This window comes from Brienomyrus brachyistius, chromosome 19 (genome assembly GCF_023856365.1).
Source record: "Brienomyrus brachyistius isolate T26 chromosome 19, BBRACH_0.4, whole genome shotgun sequence".
NCBI lineage: Eukaryota > Metazoa > Chordata > Actinopteri > Osteoglossiformes > Mormyridae > Brienomyrus > Brienomyrus brachyistius.
In genome coordinates, this window is record NC_064551.1 from 16,509,837 (window position 1) to 16,524,074 (window position 14,238).

The 14,238-nt window shown below is 45.1% G+C and overlaps 1 protein-coding gene across 1 annotated transcript in view; it reads left to right on the forward strand.

The window, feature by feature from the left end:
• The window catches only part of atad2b (ATPase family AAA domain containing 2B), a 58,437-nt gene that overhangs the window by 33,111 nt on the left and 11,088 nt on the right, over positions 1-14,238 (forward strand). The window contains exons 25-26 of the mRNA XM_048985293.1: positions 4,853-5,368; positions 5,780-5,907. Of these exons, the coding sequence (XP_048841250.1) occupies positions 4,853-5,368; positions 5,780-5,907 (644 nt within the window). The remainder of the gene's footprint in view (positions 1-4,852; positions 5,369-5,779; positions 5,908-14,238) is intronic.

Below are 14,238 nucleotides of genomic sequence, written 5' to 3' on the forward strand. Positions count from 1 at the left end.
CCTGATATCTCAGAAGTGTGAGTGCAGTCAAACTCTGGTCTGAGGGACATCTGCCCCTGCCATATAGTTTGTGGACCATGACCTCAAGTAATATCATCTGTTATCATGGGCTTATCTTTCTGTCCCATCTTTTGTAAGGAATCCATGCATTCTTCAGAAAGTCGACAAATTTTCTCAGATTTGGAGCTTTTCTATCGCAACTCGTGCTCCAAATCATTTTTCCCCATTTCTGCATGCCACCATGCTCAGCCTCCTCCTGTGAGATGGCTCTGTGTAGATCGATGGTCAGGTATGTATCCCATAGGCTTTGTCAGAACCCCAGGTCTCTTAGCAACCATTTTACAATACTAAGGCTAATATTAGTAGTATCCTGCCTGGGTGTTTGGGTATTTAACTCCTGTTAGCCTGCATTGTTCGTACTCATCTCCCCTTGTGAAACTGGTTTTTCATGATACAACAAGATGACTTCCTGTCGTGTTGCTGGCTTGCACTATGACCTCACTAGCTCGATTTGAGTTTTCTGTCTGTCTGGTGACTTTGTAATCCACACAGAGCCTCCCTGTGTACTGAATCGACTCCTCGGCGGACTGCAACATAACATGCCTGTTGTGCATGTTGGCCATGACCACTTGCCGGGAACAAGTAGCGTGTTGGCCCTCCTTCCCCTCATCTGGAGTAGTACTGCTCCCTTCTTCAGTTAACTTAGCCAGGATAATGTCATTTCGGCTGATACTTAATCATGGGGTCTTTGTAATAAATCAGACTGGATTGTAATGTGCATTAAAACCTTGAGCATAACAGCTGTGAACTCATCCTTATAACACTTCAGACTGTGATAGCTGTGATCCCGTCCTTATAATGTGATGTGTGTGCAGCTCGTACTGGCAACGGTGAGAGCTGTCAACCCATCCTTTTAACTTGATGCTAGAGACGGTGAGAGCCGCGATATCGTCCTTATAACGTGATGCGTGTGGCTTGTACTCGAGACGGCGAGAGCCGTGATCTCGTCCTTATAACGTGATGCGTGTGGCTTGTACTCGAGACGGTGAGAGCCGCGATATCGTCCTTATAACGTGATGCGTGTGTCTTGTACTCGAGACGGTGAGAGCCGCGATATCGTCCTTATAACGTGATGCGTGTGGCTTGTACTCGAGACGGTGAGAGCCGGGGTCTCGTCCTTATAACGTGATGCGTGTGGCTTGTACTCGAGGCGGTGAGAACCGCGATCTCGTCCTTATAACGTGATGCGTGTGGCTTGTACTCGAGGCGGTGAGAGCCGGGATCTCGTCCTTATAACGTGATGCGCGTGGCTTGTACTCGAGGCGGCGAGAGCCGGGATCTCGTCCTTATAACGTGATGCGCGTGGCTTGTACTCGAGACGGTGAGAGCCGGGATCTCGTCCTTATAACGTGATAGCGTGGCTTGTACTCGAGGCGGTGAGAGCCGCGATCTCGTCCTTATAACGTGATGCGCGTGGCTTGTACTCGAGGCGGTGAGAACCGCGATCTCGTCCTTAACGTGATGCGCGTGGCTTGTACTCGAGACGGTGTAGACATGCTCATCAGGCTGCAGTTTTTCATTTCCAGCATTAAGGCCTTTGTTTTGTACATCTGTACACCCAGTCTGTGGATAATCTGATTTTGAAAGGTTTTAAGATGAGGTCTCGGTAAACGCTGATGACTGAATAGATCACAGTGGTTACATTGGAAAGTTAAAGATGAAACACTCCTTAATGAAGAATGTGCCACGTCTGGATTTCTTGGCGTCGTATCACAGAGCCTCCCTCATAATGTGGCATCTGCCCCATGACCCCATAGATCTGCCATTATTTGTCCAGTTTGGATGCTACACCCTTCCCAACCCATGTGTGAAGGGCACCAGGAGCGGGCAGATCTATACTGCAGGGCATAGGGGGTCATGATCCCAAAGTGAAGTTTGCCTCGGGGGCACTGCTGGCTTCACACATCCCATCTCCTGACAGGACTTTTGATTTGGTGAAAATGGGGGACATGCAAGAGAGGGTAGGAGTCCGTTGCTCATTTTTAGAGTGTATGCATTGATGTCCTTTTCCCCCGGAACACGCCCCCTTAGACAGACTGCGAGGCAAAACATTGTGCAATATGGCTGATTTTATTCAGGGAAACTGCAAAACAAAGGATTATTTACTTAAATTTAAAGGAATTCGGACACCTTACCGTAGGACCAGTGGACCATGGACATTCATATATGTCCAGGAGTTTGATTTCCTGACACCATATCTTGTAGAAAGTAACCTGGCTAACTCTCTAAATTTGCTCTGACATGCAGCCCCGTGTAAGGAAAATTGTTTGTGGAACATGTTCATCATGGATTTTTAATAAATGCTGACAAGACCTTAAGTTACAGAGAATCAGTCGTACAACGGCTCTTGCACATGTGTTTTTTCTGGCATATAGGCTGAACGCTAACGCTGCCACTCATTTTAAAAAAATTTTTGCCACTCAGTGGGTGTAACCGCCATGACTTCCCTCTACTGTGACATCATGTGCATACCATCTACCCAAGTCACATCAGGAGTAGGACTGTTGAAGCCTGCTGAAGATAAAGCACTAGAATGCTGTATGCTGAAAATGGCAACATCGTGAATGATTCATTTACCATATTTACACTAACAAAGAATAATTTATCATATAATTTATCAAATGTAAATCTGTAATTGAGCAAATTACTTTGCTCTTTACTTGAGCGTATCTGAGAATGTAGCTGTTCTTTTCTGGCTGTGCTGCGCTGTTTTCAGAGGGAAATGGCAGGCCTGTGAATGAGGTTTAATTCCTGAGGTGTGTTTGGGGGTGACCAGTGAAGGGTCACAGTAGTGCATCTAGGACAAGATCCCCTCACTGTTTTCATGGATTGTCATGTTATGAATCCATAGTGGTTTAATTTGGTTACTGAGCACATTTTACGTGTGTGTGTGTGTGTGTGTGTGTGTGTGTGTGTGTGTGTGTGGTTTTAAATATAAAATACAGAGAGAAGCATACATGACAATGAGTCATGCAACTGAAAGCATTTATAATGCTGCGTTACTTTTACCTGAGGTTAGAACTCGGAACTGGGAATTACGTCACACACACAAGGTAAATGTGTTCTAGTACAACAAGTTTGAAAAGCCATTTAACAATTCCAGGGACCTTTTTCAAAAGGCAAGATTTCTTGCTTAGCTGGACAACTTCTCAGATTTAAGGTACCTCGATTAATGGTATTAAACAGTGTAAAACTACAGCTTTCACTTCTATTGATAAAGGGTGCCGCCATCTTGGATTCTGAGCTCGGGGTTGTGTCAATTCCTCCGAGTTCCTGAGTTGGAATTCCGACTTCAGGGGAGCGTTCCAGTTGGAAGTTTCCGAGTTCAAATGGAACGCAGCATGAGAAAAGACTCATTTGGGGCAGTGGGCAGATGTGATTGTTTACAGCTTTTTGGGAATTAAGAAACATTCGTATCGACATGAGCAAGAACCGATTAGTGTCCCTTCTTTTTGGCATATCAAAATCTGTATCTTTATAAACGTGCAAACAGAACATTCCACGGTAGAAAGTGCCCCGTTACAGTAACATGAAAAATAAAACAGATGATAGTTTTAAGGGTGAAGTTTTGATACTTTGTATTATGGTATCTTGTTTCAGCCAAATGGCAGCAGGTAAATGTGTTCTGTCCTGGGCAAACCAGTGCCTGGTCATTGTTGTGCATTAGAACGAAGCCTTCATTTTAATGGCTTGAGGAAAATGTGGAACCTTTGGCCTTTGGCAGCTAGGAGTCCTTGAACTTCAGCCTATCCTACAGCATCAGCGTTAAAAGCACTCACATTAAAATATGCTCCTCAAGCTATGTGCAAGTGAGTGAGGGAAAGAAAAGAAAAAAAAAAAAATAATAATATATATATATATATATATATATATATATATATATATATATATATATATATATGCGTCTGCTGAAGCCCATGGTGAAATGTTTTTGAGGAGTGGAATCTTTTCCAGACAGGCATTTCTCCCCCCTACCGCTGATTCAGTGCTTGAGCATGAACTCTAATTTTGTCTACCAGTCACTAAAACATTTACCAATATTGGATTTTTCAGTCATAATTGTCTGACTGTGCTCATTTGCTGTGAATATTAAGAGAGGATTGATTAACCAGTGTTTCTCGGATGATGTCACCAGCAAGGTGCGATGAAGTTGAAGTGCTCCCCCAGCATTGGTCCTGTTTCTAATTGCTTCCTCATAATTATTTTATCTTTATGGCAGAGCATAAAACCAAACTAATGTGCCAGCCATGGATTTACCTTTATGGTTGGTGTCACCGGGCTTGTTTCCTGTCCCCATCCCAGCTTCCAGCTTGTTTTCTGCCCTGCCTCTCGTCTGTCTGTTCAGCACATGGTCGGTGTTAGATTATATCTGAAGGGCTTCTAGTTCAATACAATCGATTTCACTGACAAAAAGCAATTGTCTGCAAGGTGGGTGGGTCGAGGGGTGGTGGGCGCGGGGAGGTAGATTTAATTGCCTTCACGGTAATTATGAGTACATCTTTTTTTTTTTCATTCAGTAGCTTTGGCGCCTAATCTAGTAGGACCAATGCTGGGAAATAGCAAAACAGGGAATTTTATTCATTTATTCTGAATATTTGGTTGCTGTTACTTTCAATTAATGCATTTCAGGCTCATTTAAAAGAAATTAAGCAAGTAGCTTTTGTGCATTAGGATTTTCCATTTACTAATTGTTTATAGAATGGACTCATTTCTAGCATTTCATTGTACTGAAAAATGCTTAATGTGGTTCTTTGCGAAGGGTTGAGAACCATGCTTAATGTTCTGATCACAGATCAGATCAAGCGCAAGGCGAAGAGGAGGCCCTCGTGGGGGAGGGGAATCATCCGCAAGAAGAGGACCTACCTGAAAAAGGAGGAGGTCGAAGGGGAGGAGCCCGAGGAAGGGCTTGAGTCTGGTGGTGGACTGGAGGCCGATGATGTGCCCGATGAGTCGAACACAGCCGGACCAAGCGATTCCTGTCTGACCCAGGACGAAGATTCATGCGATACGACGGACGCCACACAAGGCGGGCCTCAGCCCAATGGGTATGCACTGTCAACTGAAGAGGAGAGCTCTAACGAGCCACCCGTGGGTCTCCTGGGCCCCCAGTCTGAAGCAGAGCAAGCATCTCTGCCTGGCAGGCCTCAGGAGTGCATGAACGGGGACGAGTCACTGGACAGCTTGGACAGCGAGGCCAACAAGAGGAGCTCCGAGGGAGGTGGGGAGGAGGCAGCTGAGGATGGCGAAAGTGCCGGGGAGCCCAAGAGCTCAGCACAGGAAGCCAGTGACGGTGATCTCGACAAGGAAGGTAAAATAGACCGCCAACTAGGGTGACCTCAGCAAGGAAGGTAGCGTAGGGCAAGGGTGTCTTGCCCCAAACGCAGACCTGTGCTCCGGTCAGAACTTATCGATTTGCACTGCTGCCCTCCTCTGCCCCCTCAGACCACAGCCGTCTGGCCCGTGTCCAGATGAATGGGAACGGCCCTTACTATATCTGTTCAGATTGAGAGTGAACAGAGTCCGTACCCTTGTCATCATGATAAATGACACAATTCTATAGGGGGTCTGGGAAACATGGGTTGTCAACATGCCTATGCTGTTACTTATAATTCACTTTATTTATACTTTGTTCTTTATAGTTGTATTTATAGTTGTACATTTGTGTGAATCATACCCTCTGCATGACATTGTCTAATGTGCTTGCTTCTTTATGTACCAGGTGCGTCCACAGCAAAGAAATGTAAAAGAACCTCTCTGGAGCAGCAGAAGGCTGCACAAGTGGAGGAGACGCCGGAGGATTCTCCTCCACCACCACCCCCCCTAGTGGTCGATCACCAGCGGTTGGCGGTAAGGGCCCGTGGGGTTTTTAAACCTGTTAAGGACCCAAGTCACACTCGCTGGGGGTATGCGGACAAAAGCATGTCACACATTGTGAGGTTTGGGGCCGGAGCTTGACGGGGAATGGGGAGCGTGCCGAAACCCAGGGGTGCAGCTCCGGACACGGCTGGCGTTGAAGCAGGTCTACGAGTGCGGTTAACAGTCTACTTTTGTGCTGTCATCGTGTCTAAGAGTGTACTGCTCTGTGGTCCAATTATTGGAGAAAAGACAAAGTGACTCTGTCAATGACGAGCAAAGCACATGAGGAACACATCACTGGCGACGCCATCTGTAACGCTCATCGCCAAGCTCCCTCCATGCATGGAGCAATGCCTTTCAATAACATTTAGCTGTGAGTGTAGAACGCTTTTGAAGTGTGGGCATCGGTCCAGAGACGGACTAAAAAGGAGTCATTTAAATACAGCACTTCAAGCAAGAGCAATGTCCATAATTAACTTGTAGCATTACCTTATAAATTGACTTGTTTTCCCTGAGAAAGAAGCTATAAGGGTAAAAGTACCCAAGTACCTTTCCTATGATTGTAGTTGGGAGTGGTTTCATTTTTCTTGCTTGCTGTTCTTGAAGTTGTTTATTACCCGGAATAGCATGTAAATTAAAAGTGAAGTATGGACTTCAGTACAGGGCTGAGTTGGAGGTGGTCTTCCTAGGGTTGGAGACGTGCTATGCACAGCAGGGGGTTTCCTGTCCGTGCTTTGTGAGCAGTGGCAGTGATTAAATCATGGTGTATGGCGAGAGGGTACCGGCTTCTGCGGCTCCCTCGCCCAATGTCATGTTGGGCGTCATAGTAAATGGAGGAATGTGTAACTTACACTACCAATCAAGTCTTTGCACCCGCTGAGATTTTCTGCATTTGCATGTTACTGAACATGCACTAAAAATACACTCGGTATTCTTTGCTGACGAATTTACAGTATGTTCGCCATTTGCAGGGAACTCGACTTCGACGCGTTGATAGCGACTCGTGAACAGTAGGAGTCTTTGAGGCTCTGATGAAATTTCTACACATGCGAAGCACTGAGTGTACAACACCCCCCAAACCGTAAAGGCGTTAAACACACCACGATGTGCGGCTGTGCATAGAGCATAGGAGCTGGAGAAGCGCTTTTTGTTTTGCTACTGGTTCAAATTGCAGACCCAATATGACAAAGCTCTGGATATTCCGAGTGTTTTATGTTAGATTGTACGACTTGGAAATAGATGTTGCGTAACCTGTGTCGTAAATTATATATAGCCCACATCGTGTTTTTATATAGTGACACAGATCGAAGTAGATTGCTATAAATCTGACGTTAGCAGATCATCATTAGCCAATCACATCACTTTAACGTAGCTGGGGGCAGTTTGGTCTGATTGTCTCATACACAAGAAGCTTCTTTTTTGTTAATCATATCAGAAAAGGATTCAGGTGTGTGTGCGCGTGTGTGCTTTTGCAGTCCAGGTATACATTACATTGTCCCCACAATGTCACAAAAACTTATTTCGATGTTCTAAGGACCATTTTTTTCGGTCCCCACCGAAGGGGAAATTGAATTTTATAAAAATCTGTGACTGCAATCAATTACATTCCAAAAGACTTGTATTTTGTTTGGCTACTTATAGTTAAGGTTAGGGCTGGGTAGGGGTTAAGGTTGTCATTGCTGGGATTAGGGTTTTGCCCATAGAAATGAATGGACAGTACCCTCAAAGATACAAGTATGGGTGTGTTTGTGTGTGTGTACATGTTTATTTTTGATGAAGTATTAGTTTTAAAATGTACATTAGAAACGGTTCTTACAGAAAGCCTAAGGAACCATGAAACAAGCAGTTTTTGAAGTGTTCAAGTGGTGATTCCCATCTAGTCACATCAGGCACTAATGGAAGAAAAACAATCGGATGGTTACCTTTCTGATAAATAGCGATGTCAAACTGGAATCACGCTGGAGACTTGAGACTTGACTCGGACTCTAATTTTGTGACTTGTGAACATCTCTGACCATTTGAGTCCCATTATTAGCAGGAAAATGTCATATCTTTGATTCATCAAAGTAACAACCTCTAGCAGATATAACAGCATTTTGAGGCCTTCTTCCTGCAATGGACATTAACTACTGATCATGGGGTGAAACCATTAACTAGTTTTTTTAAAAGTTAAAAGACAGCCTGCATACGATATGGCTGTACACTCACCGAACAACCAATTAACAGGATCTTGTATGCGCTGTTGGATACTCTTTCCATGTTATAATGGAAACTTGTTTTATTTCAACTTTCATTTATAGTTGTTCACTCAACTTTCCCATGCTTAACAAGAATTAAAAAAAAAAGCTGCATTTTATGAAATAAATCGAAAAGTGGTAAAAATCTGTGGTGTGTAAAAACTCGACCGTTAGTGTATATCTTTATTAAATGTTCAGTGTGCCTCTAGAGCGCCCATGTCCACAGCAGAGATCAGCAAATTAATCAGTTACCTGTGAGTCCAAAGTGAAGCCCATAGGTGGCGCTGTGGAGTAGTGTTTGTGAAGCAGTGCTGTTCCTCAGCTATATGGGGGATGCTTGAGGTTCTGCTGTATCAATTCGTCACTGATTCTGAAATGCCAGGAACACATGCAGGCTGTTGGTGATGAATAAGAGAGACCCCTGGAGCTTGTTACCCTGGCTGATCCCTGCATGTTGACTGTTCTCCGGTCAGCGTCCTGCATGTGCTCTGTGTACCAGCCGGGTACTGAATAGCGTCCAATGGCATCCTCCAGGAGGTGGTGGATCAGCCTTTCCATTTCCTCCCCAGTTTTTCCTCCTCTAAGTGTTTTTAATTTTCACAGTATTTTTTAAAATACAAGTGTGGTTTTAAAGCTAATTCCAGAAGGAAATGGCATGATATTAAAGGTTTGTTTGTGAGCTCTAAGGACCGCTGCGCATTGTGATGATGATGCCGCGCCAAGTAACGTGCAAATGGATTTCTGTTGAATATCCGTGTTTTAATTGCCGACCGAGCCACCGTAGCTCTCGTGCCTCTGTCTTAAAAATCCCGTGGCCTGTACATGCTGCTGCATGCCGGGCTGTTTTTCCAAAAATTCAGGCATGCTTACAGGCGGACACGTATCTCTCAGAAACAGTCCCGGCCCTACAAACACCGCCGCAGTCGTGCCGAGCTTCACCTAATATCCGAGTGCAAATTGGATCGGCGCTCCTTGAAGTAATTCCACGACTGGCGGCCGGACCAGAGTGAGCGGACGAGTGTAATTGGTGTAAAATCACCCCCCTAAACCGCGCTGATCTGCCCCTTATCTTTCAGCAGCACCTAATATCACACCATTATCTCTGTGTGGCGGCCTTGACAGGCGGCTCCCGCTCCTCCGTATCCGAGACCAATCGGGCCGCTGTTGACTTTGCTCTCTGCCGGAACCGGCCGCAGGCGGTGGGCTCTGCAGATTAGAGGCTGCTTAAAAAGCCTGCTTGTTGAACACGCAGCACTAATGCAAACTCGCTTATTACTCTTTAGAAGATGTCTTTTGATAAACATACTTCTGTTCCCTGCAAATCTTAGTGTGTATATATAGGATCCTACGGGTTGATTTATTTATTTTTTTTCCCGGTGATTCCATTGAAATTTGCTTCTTAAGACTGTTTCAGCTCCTCCGGCACAGAGCAGACTTGTTTGTGGACATTCTTTATTTATCAAGCTAGTCTTTTCTGTACGCATCATCAGCACTCAGACCAGCGACGAAGGCTTATGAAAAGAGAGTCTGGATGCATTTTTAAGTCGGGGACCTGCTGTGGAGCTTGTGAAAAGGTCAGGTGTCTCTGGGCTAAATGGCTCCAGCTTGGTGATGTCAGTATTTAAAGCGACCCCGCGCAAATATACAGCGATACATCATGGGAGCCCAGACCGAGGAAAGAAGAATGACTCCCACATAGCGGGTCCCCTCTACAGGCCTGCTAGGCGGTGCTGTGCATGGCTGTCTACTGCTTTGTGTCCCTTTCAATTGCATCTGTTTACTCTTAGGATTTTAGTTGCTGGTTCGTCGTCCTCTGTGGCCCAAATTTTGTGCTTCCTGCTGCTCTTCTGGTCTCATATAATCAGCTCTTGTCAGTTAAAACTGCTACATGTTTGTTTAAAGACCTATTAGAGCTAAATGTACCTTTTTTGTCAAAGGAACTGAACTGATAAAATATTTAGATATAAGAATCTTTTAGGCAGTTTTTGGATATGTACTGGAACATTATATTTATATGTGTACCTGACATGTTCTTGTGGCGGGAAAGTCTACACCACGGGTCTCAAACTCTAGTCCTGGGGGGCCGGAGTCCTGTGTAGCTTAGTTCTTTCCCTGTTCCATCACAAATGATTCAGCTCAAGAGCTGTGTGGTAATTAGCATAAGGAGTTGAATCAGGTGTGTTAAATGAGGGGAAACCCAAAAATGTGCAGGGCTTCAATTTCCCCAAGACTGGAGACGCCTGGTCTACACTGTAATGGTTTTCGGAAGTTGGTTGACAGTGGACAGTGCTGTTGTCTCTCGCCGCAAGGGTTTGGGTTTGAAGATGGTGAGAAGATGGTTGAATGATAATGAGATCAAGGCCGAGATGGTTACCTCTCTGTACATAAATATCTCCATGATGTGTAGTGCACACTCCCTCATTTGGGATATGCTCTAACAATGCCTGCTTTTTAAACTTACAGCTTCAAGTTTCACTACATGGTATTCTGATTTTCCATCTACAATAACTAACTAAGAGTGCAAAGTGTTTTTCTGAAGTGGGTCCATGGGGAGGGAGGGTGGGGGGGTGAAAGGCCACAAGAAATCCTACAGTGTGGAGAGGAGAGCTTATTCTGGCCTGGTCTCCTGTTGGCAGGATTCCTCCTTGTGGAAAGTGAGTGGAGAGAGAGGAGCACGAGGCGTCTATATCAGACCCGTCTTTAAACTGTCCTCAGCTTCACACCCGCCTGGCTTCTGGCAGGGACAATGTGGCAAGAGAGAAACTGCAAATCCCACTGATCATTCCAGCCCGGTTGCGTTCGTTGTGCATGGAGATGCAGTGTCTTGATTGTAATGACATGTCAGATGTGGTAAGGCTGCTTGGCTTGAACATTGTGTCCACACAGACACACATTTTGTGATCCCACTGGTGGTGTTCTCACTGTCCATTGTTAGTTGTTGCTTCCTCAGACCAAAACAAGCCCCCCCCCCCCAGCAGCACAGTCTTGCTTTTCAAGCTGCGAGAGAGTCATCACAACAGTTGAGTCATGTGTGGAACAAGAACCTGGGATGGAGGGCATTTCCCCAGGTGTGGCTCAACACTCTGCACTCGCTGTCAGGGGTGACACTGCGTGATACTGAAGCTAGAGGTCTGGGAAGGTTTTTCCAAGCCTCCTGTTGGGATTGGGGGGGGGGGGTGCTGTATGGTACAGCAACATCTCAGTGAGGTATTTGTTTGGGTCTGTGACATTTACCATGTCCCCAAACAAACACCTGCACCTTCCTAAGTTCAGTCGATGCATATTTAAAAAGCTATAACCCACAATGGAGTGATTCCCATTTTCTTTGGCTCCATATGTAGCATACTGGATGTGTATTGGAACACAATATTTCTCCCAGAAAGCACTGCATCACTTTCGTGAAACCAGGGACAAAAATGATTGGAACCAACTTGCTGGTGGATACACATGGCTATCTCCCTTCGAAACCATGCTTTGATGCTCTCAGCCTGAAGAGGTGCAGTTATGACTACCTGTCTTAAGCATTGATTGTGAAGCCCACGCTGACCTGTTTGCTTTTGAAATGTACAGTTTGAACTATGTAGAATTTTAATTGTGGGTGGGGAGTGGGGGTAAGCTTTTCTAAAGGGAGGCTGTACCTACGTCTGGAATCAATGTACACATCCGGTAGTAACTGCAAATACAGCATCACGGCATGGAAGTTGTGTGTGCTGTGGTCACCATCATCCTGTGCTAATCATTGCCATTGTCTACGTCCCCTTGTTTGGCCATGATTGTCTGGTGTATGTTAGACCCAGCAGTCTCAGTGGAGAAGTTAATTATGTGACGCTGCTCTTTCCATCAACAGCAATTATGTCATTTCCAAGCCAAGACTTTCCGAAGGCAGCATAACTGTACAGTGCACTTCGGTATGAGAACTTTCCTTCTTACACTGGAATGCCTCATTCAGTTTTATCCTACTTGGAATGTGCTGTAAAAGCATATTATTGTTGATTAGTTTTTCAAAGCATCTAAAGGACACTTAAAGGTTTTTTAAAATGTTTAATAGTCTGTCATTATGTTGCTTTCAGTGATAATGTTTTAATATAAAGCACTTTGGCAATGAACTGCAGTTGAATGGTTTATCTTGAAATTAGTTTGCTAATTTTAGGATAGTGTTGCACTGTAAATACTTCAATTTACACATTAAAGCTTAATTAATTTGCATATTTCAGCAGTGTGTATTTTCTTAATTGCACAGTAACTTGACGAAACTTCAGTAATTATATACTTGTATCGTTTTGCTTTTTAAAGGTCATATGTCACACTACAAGTTGTTGCGTATTTTGTAACACTATTACAAAGTAATTTTCCAGGTTTAGTGTTTCTTTTTATTTTAACAAAAATATCCCATTTTTTCTGGATTATTGGGCAAAACATGCTTCCCTGTTTTTGCAATGATCACATAAAAATGTGTATATATAGCTGTCAGATTTCTGTGAGCTGCTTGTTGCTGGCGATGGCACTGAGCGCCATGCGATTCTGGGGAGACGGAGGATGTGGATTGGCAGGGATGTGATGCACAGGAGCACTCGTCAGCGGGTGACTAGCGTGTCACGTCGCAAGCGGACCGGTGCTGACTATCTGCACGCACGCTCGTTTGAAATACCATGGATGTCTGTAGTCATGTTTGTATTAAGTCTGCATAATGGGACCCTGCCAGAAATCCAGTGTGTGCGCTTATTTTCCCTGGACGAGACCGGATCCAGTCATCGCGTTGGCGTGCAGGCAGAGTAGATGCATATTTTCTGAGAGATGATCAAGCGCAAGGTCCCGCAGAGCCGAACCCTGTGGATATCGCACTGATTCGAGGATCCCTCGGCTGGGCCTCCTAAACAGGCAGTGACGGGATTCACTCCCACTCTCAATGCGCGCACACAGTAGTGCTGTACTCCTGTACTGCTGGCCGTGCCAGTAAAATGAGCTTTTCGACAAGGAAAGGATGTTATGTTACAGCTGTTATTTGTTGTGTTGTAGTATAAACATGGAAATGTGCACCAGAACTGAAAATTATGCTTTGAACAAACAAGCCAAAGGGGCCTTGAGTGATTCTCATCTGTTTTCCTTTTTGTGCTTGTTCTTTAACAGTGGATATAAAGTCTTCACACCCCTGTTAAACCAGCTAGGTGTGTTCCAGGTTTTCGGAAGCTGCCGGTGGCAGTCGGCGACTGTCTGTTGGGCTGGTGTGTGTGTGGCAGCCGGACATGGTGCCTGTTGCCGCTGTTTTGGCCAATTGAGCATATTGAGCATCTGCGTCGAAGCTAGTTGGCGAAACTGAGTTTTCTGATTGGGCTGTATGTCAGCCATTACTTGTAGTGCTGGTTTGTTCCAGTACAAATTTTCACAATGGACAGGAGCCAAACCCAGCTGATAGAAGAGTGGTTTCTCGTCGGCCTTGGTTGCTTCTCATTTTTTGCCACTGGCTTAGTGTGCATGAAACCATAAAATTGCAGGTTTTCATGATGTGAAAAATGAAACCAAGATAAATCATAGCAGATATTTTTCAACCTATAATATTGCAAGCAACAAGATTCCAGGGGATAGAAAAAAAAAACTTTTTGGGGGAAAAGGGAAAAATCGCATTACAGCTGCATTGTCACACACCTGTCAGCAATGAAGTGAACCTTATTTAGGATCAGCTGTACGATTTTCTTCGTCCTCTCATTGCATCCAATTATTTTGGTTTATTTTTTTCTTTCATTGCAGAAACGGGAAATTTTAACAAGGCTGCACATCTCAGGTTGCTGTGTCTGGCTCACCTGAGCTGCGTGGCCGGATACAGCACCCAGCTCCTTATGGCCAAAGCCCCTATCTATAAAAGGATCAGGGTGACACGACATGCCGCCCCACCCCCGCTCTCCCTTGCAGGCTAGCGACGGGGGGGGGGGGGTAGGATCCAGTGCCCCGAAACAGCCCCATCCGCTCCTGGTAGCCATGCCGATGGATGTGGTTATTAAGTGCCTGTTTCTGGCAGAGTGCTGTTGCGCGTGTTGATCAGTCCGCAGTCTGGACGGCTGGCAGGTAGCGGTTACATCAGCCACCCCCC